The 5,000-nt window shown below is 44.8% G+C and overlaps 1 protein-coding gene across 1 annotated transcript in view; it reads left to right on the top strand.

Moving 5' to 3' along the window:
• Nucleotides 1-2,975: 2,975 nt before the first annotated feature.
• The window catches only part of rbfox3a (RNA binding fox-1 homolog 3a), a gene marked incomplete at both ends in the record, with an annotated part of 142,515 nt that continues 140,490 nt past the window's right edge, over nt 2,976-5,000 (top strand). Inside the window, one exon of the mRNA XM_080840796.1 lies at nt 2,976-3,081. Coding sequence (XP_080696922.1) covers nt 2,976-3,081 — 106 coding nt within the window. The remainder of the gene's footprint in view (nt 3,082-5,000) is intronic.

Below are 5,000 nucleotides of genomic sequence, written 5' to 3' on the forward strand. Positions count from 1 at the left end.
CACACACCTAGACACACACATGCACAGGAACACATACACATACACAACACAACATAACTCTCTACAGCGCCTACATCCACCTCTACTTCTGGGAACAAAATTACTTTTATAGCGTGTGTGTGTGTGTTTGTGCTTGTGTGTGTGCGTAAGTGTGTGTGTGTGTGTGTGTGTGTGTGTGTGTGTGTGTGTGACTAGGTGAGTGTGCGTGCTTGTCTGTGTTCAATGATAAGACAGTATCCATGCTGTTTTGTTTTTACTTGCAAATGTGTGTTTGGGGCTGAGTGTGTGTGTGTGTGTGTGTGTGTGTGTGTGTGTGTGTGTGTGTGTGTGTGTGTGCATGTGTGTGACTAGGTGTGTGTGTGTGTGTGTGTGTGCATGTGTGTGACTAGGTGTGTGTGTGTGTGTGTTTGTGTGTGTGTGTGTGTGTGTGTGTGTGAGTAAGAGCTTTTCTCAGTGGGGTTAGCACAGATGTGTGCTGCATTGTAAACCCAAACAGTTCTGCTAACTTATTAACATTATGCACTCAGTACTTAAAACCTGGACTTTAGTTTACCCAACTTAAAATGTATAAGTTTTCTGAGCAACTGAAGATGTTTTAATTGTATTGGAATGTATTTGTTTGAGTAAAAATTGCCTGATAACTCTTATTTTTTAAATATCTGACATCATCAACGTCTTTGAGAACACCATTGCAGAGTTCTTGTGATGAGACACGGAGACAGCAGACTAAAGTTAGAGGAGTCGTTTAGTAATCGAGAGGTTGGAAGGTTGCTAGTTTGATTCCCCACTCTTCCGTACCAAGTGTATAAGTGTGAAACCCTTAAACTGCTCCTGATCTATAAATGGAAAATACCTTGTAAATAAGTTTGGATAAAAGTGTCTGCTAAATCACAGATGTAAATGTAAATGACCATCTGGCAACACTGGGAAGGCGGTCGACCAATGACAGTTCTCTCTACAGTAAGAGCTTGCGCAAGAAGTTGGAACGTAAGGGAGATACCCTTTCAAAAACTTGTAAGGGCGTAATAACTCGTTTGTGAAAGACCCAGAGAAACACAAATATCCGACGAGGCAGAATTCTGTGAGAATTTGGAATAATATGACTTCAGAGAACTTAAACATTTTGAAAATGAAAACAAAATAAATCAGTATAGCCAATGTATAATTTTAAGTTAAGTTTACAAAAAAATATATATTTGTGTTCTCAAATTGTATTATGTAATCGGTTACATCAAAAGTACACTGAACTTGTTCAGGTTTACAGTGTGTTCCCACTAATAAAAGCTAATGAATCAGTGAGTAGAAGTGTGTGTTTTTCTGTATGTATATTTGTGTGACTGTGTGGGTGTGTGTGCTCATGTGTAATTGTATGTGTCTGTGTAGTGGCAAAAAACAGCTTTTGGGTTTCTTCCTTTAAGAAACCCAATCCAATCCTATTCCTATGTCCTATATCCTTGATTTGCCACCATGGAGAAAGCAGGGGGAGCGTGGTCAAGACTCGTAGCTCTGTCCAAATAACCCAACGCAAAAAGGGAGTTTGACTGTATAATGTTGCCGGTTTTATTGCAGAAAAACGTTACAAAAATAAGGATGCAATTGCAGTATCAAGGTTTTAAAGTCCAAACAATTGCACGGGTCCAAATGGGGACAGCGTGGTTAGGCCTCAGCTTCACGCCTCAGCTTCACGCCTGAGCTTCACGCCTGAGCTTCACGGTCAATGACGGTATTTTGCGTCCCGCCTTCTCCTCGTCATGCCCGTCTGGCAGCCTTTTAAAGGGTGGCACCGTCACCACCTATAGAGAGCGCACACTCGAAATTCCATAAAAGGAAAAATCAATAAATCATTACAAAATACAAAAACCTAAATGCGGCTCCTACACACCGGCCCCTAATTGTTCTCTACAGAATCAATTACTTCAATGAACATAAAGGAGCCAAAGGGGGGTAATTTATCAATAAAGTAAATAAGATCTCAATGCTTTCAGAAGTATGTAATGCATAATGGTTAAGAGAAGGTATAAAATCTGGTATACATTACATTCCTTTCTCATGTGATCAGGAGCCCTGGTCACTCTTCAGACTCAAGGATTTGGCACAGCTTGGTGATGGGCCTCTCAAGGACTGAAGTCTTTGTCTTGAGCTTTACTGACCGCACCAGACCCCTTGCATCAGGTTTGGTTTCCAGCACTCTTCCTAATGGCCAGGACCCTCGAGGAGCAGTGGGTTCAACGACCAGGACAAATGTCTCCCACAGTCAGGTTTCTCTTTACTGAAGTCCATTTCTGCCTCTCCTGCAGCAGCAGAAGATATTCCTTGGTCCACCTTTGCCAGAAAAGGTCGGCCATGTACTGGACCCGTTTCCAGCGACGTCTGGCATGGATGTCGGACTTCAAGAAGGTTCCAGGGGGTAGGATTGGCTTGGCTTTCAGTAGCAGGAGGTGATTTGGGGTCAGTGGCTCTAGGTCATGTGGGTCTGAGGACACTGGCGGAGAGATCTTATGAGCCTTTCCCAGGCTCCGCCATGGTTTGATGCTGATGGTGGATTGAAACTCCATTCGATTCCATCTGGGAGCAAGGCATCTTGGATTTTCCTCTCGTTCAGGGACATCAGGGCCTTCTTGAGCTCTCCGTGTGCACACACCAGGTTCGTTCCATTATCAGACCTGATGTGCTTCACCTGGCCCCTCCTTTTGATAGCAGTTCTCCCTCGTTTCACTTCAAACGGGCCAAAGTAGTCCAACCCGACATTGGTAAATGGAGGGAGGTCAGGTAGGATTCTTTCTAACGGCAAATCTGCCATTTTCTGTTCACCTGCTTTGCCCCTTGAACGTCGGCACATGACACATTTTGAGAGCACCTTCCTTGCAACTGAATTGCCTTTTACAATCCAGTACCTTTTCCGGAGCTCCGATAGCATGTGGTTTCTGCCATTGTGGCCACAGCGTTCATGGATGTGTCTTAAAAGAAGTATTGAGATGTGCGAGTCTTTGGGCAAGATGCAGGGTCGGCCACCTACTCTCAGAATGCCCTCGTCTAGGACAGGATCAAGCCTGCAGATCTTACTGCCCTTGTGCACTCTAGGTGGGGTCATTTCCAGTGTTGCAATTTCAGCACTGAATGCTTGTCCTTGGGTGTATGTAACGACTGACCTTTCTGCCTCTGCCAGATCTTCAACAGTGAGGAGTTGTCCACCATGGTAGGTCCTGAAATCATCTACCTTTTTCCTGCTTGAGCGGGTGCTGATTCGAGATGAGGGCTGCTCCTTTCCTCTTTTCACAATCAGCATCAACATCTTTTTCAGTGTGAGATACCATGCCACTGCTTTAAGTAGTCTCCTCCAGTCAGAAAAGAACACAATAAGCTGGTCTGTGGGTGTCGCAGGGTTCACTACTGGTGCCAATACAGTAGCACTTTTCCTGACCTCTGGATCGTCCTGTGACACTGAGTCCAATACTTTCTCCACTGGCCAACTTTCCTTTGTGTTCCATAAGAATTCAGGGGCATGTATCCATCTCCTTTGCTCCATGAATTTTCCTCCACTCAATCCTCTTGATGAATCATCAGCAGGATTGTCCTTGGTGCTTACGTTTCTCCATTGGGACAGGTCTGTATTGTCCCGAATCAGTGAGACCCTATTGGCCTCAATGGACTCTTCAGTGGTCTCCTCAGAGGCAACTTCAGAAAAATCCTGATTGTTCTGTGAGATCAGAAGCTCCTCTAGCCTTGTCACTGAAATCCTATTCACAGAAACACTTTTAGCAATGCCAGTTCCACTTCTAAGTGGCCCATTTACAACCCACCCCAATAGTGTTCTAGCTGCATAAGGGCCCCCACTTTGACTATTAACAACCTCCCATGGCTCTATCAGGGTTGGAGCATTTGTTCCAATTAACAGCTCTACCTTTGCCCTAATAGAGGGGATTTTGACTTCACTTAAATACGCCCATTGCGCTAAGTCACTCTGCCTTGGGATGTTGTTAGTGGTTACCGGCATTTCCTTCTGAGTGAAAGTGTCAGGAAGAGGGGAGAAGTTGTCGCTGTCCAATGCTGAAACTTCAATTCCTGAGACAACATGCGTGGGAACAGAATTTTCCTGGTTCAGTGTTCGTAGAAGAATTTGTGTTCTCCTTCCTTTGAGATTGAGACGAGTCATTAGCTCTTCTGAGCAGAAGGTGGCAGAAGACCCTGGATCCAGGAGAGCATACACTTGCAAGACTTGGCTGCCCTTTGCTGCCTTAACCTTAACTGGGACGATGGAAAGTGCGCACTCTTGGTCTCCGGCCCCTATATGACCACATAACTCTGCTGATTCACTGCCTATAACACCAGAGGGTTTTTCTGCTTCTTTAGCTGTGCTGTCGTTAATCCCAATATGCAAGACACTTGGGTGAGTTTTCTTGCAAACTTTGCATGTGAGTCGCCTTTTGCACTCTTTACTAATGTGGCCTGCGGAGAGACATCCAAAGCATATGCCCTTAGTCTTTAAGAAACTGATCTTGTCTCTATGCATTTTCTTTGAGAAGTCTTTGCACAAGTCCAATGTGTGCTTTGAGCTACAGAGGGGGCAAGAGGGTTCAGGCTTTGTCTCTTTTTGGTCAAGAGCAACACTAGAGGCATAGCTACTGCCAGATGACCTTGAGGGCTGTGACAGAGTAGGGGCTCTAACCTTAGCTCTACTAGTTGACTGGTCTTGAAGGTCACCGAAACCTGGGTCAGCTGCTATACGGGCTTGCTTTTCAATGAAAGAGACGAGATCTAAAATTCTTACCCTACGCTGGTGTTGTTCTTGTAGCTCAAAAGCCTTGTTACGCCATTTCTCTTTGAGCTTGAATGGCAACTTGAGGACAATGCTTCTCATGGTGGATATGGTGTCCAGTTCCTGCATGTAGTCCATTTCCTCCATAGCGTTGCAGCAGCTCCTGAGAAACATGGCATAATCCTGCAGCATTTTGGAATCCTCAGATTTCATTTGAGTCCAGGATAGGACCTTTTCCAAGTAT

Source organism: Sprattus sprattus (genome assembly GCF_963457725.1).
Source record: "Sprattus sprattus genome assembly, chromosome: 6".
Taxonomy (NCBI): Eukaryota; Metazoa; Chordata; class Actinopteri; order Clupeiformes; family Clupeidae; genus Sprattus; species Sprattus sprattus.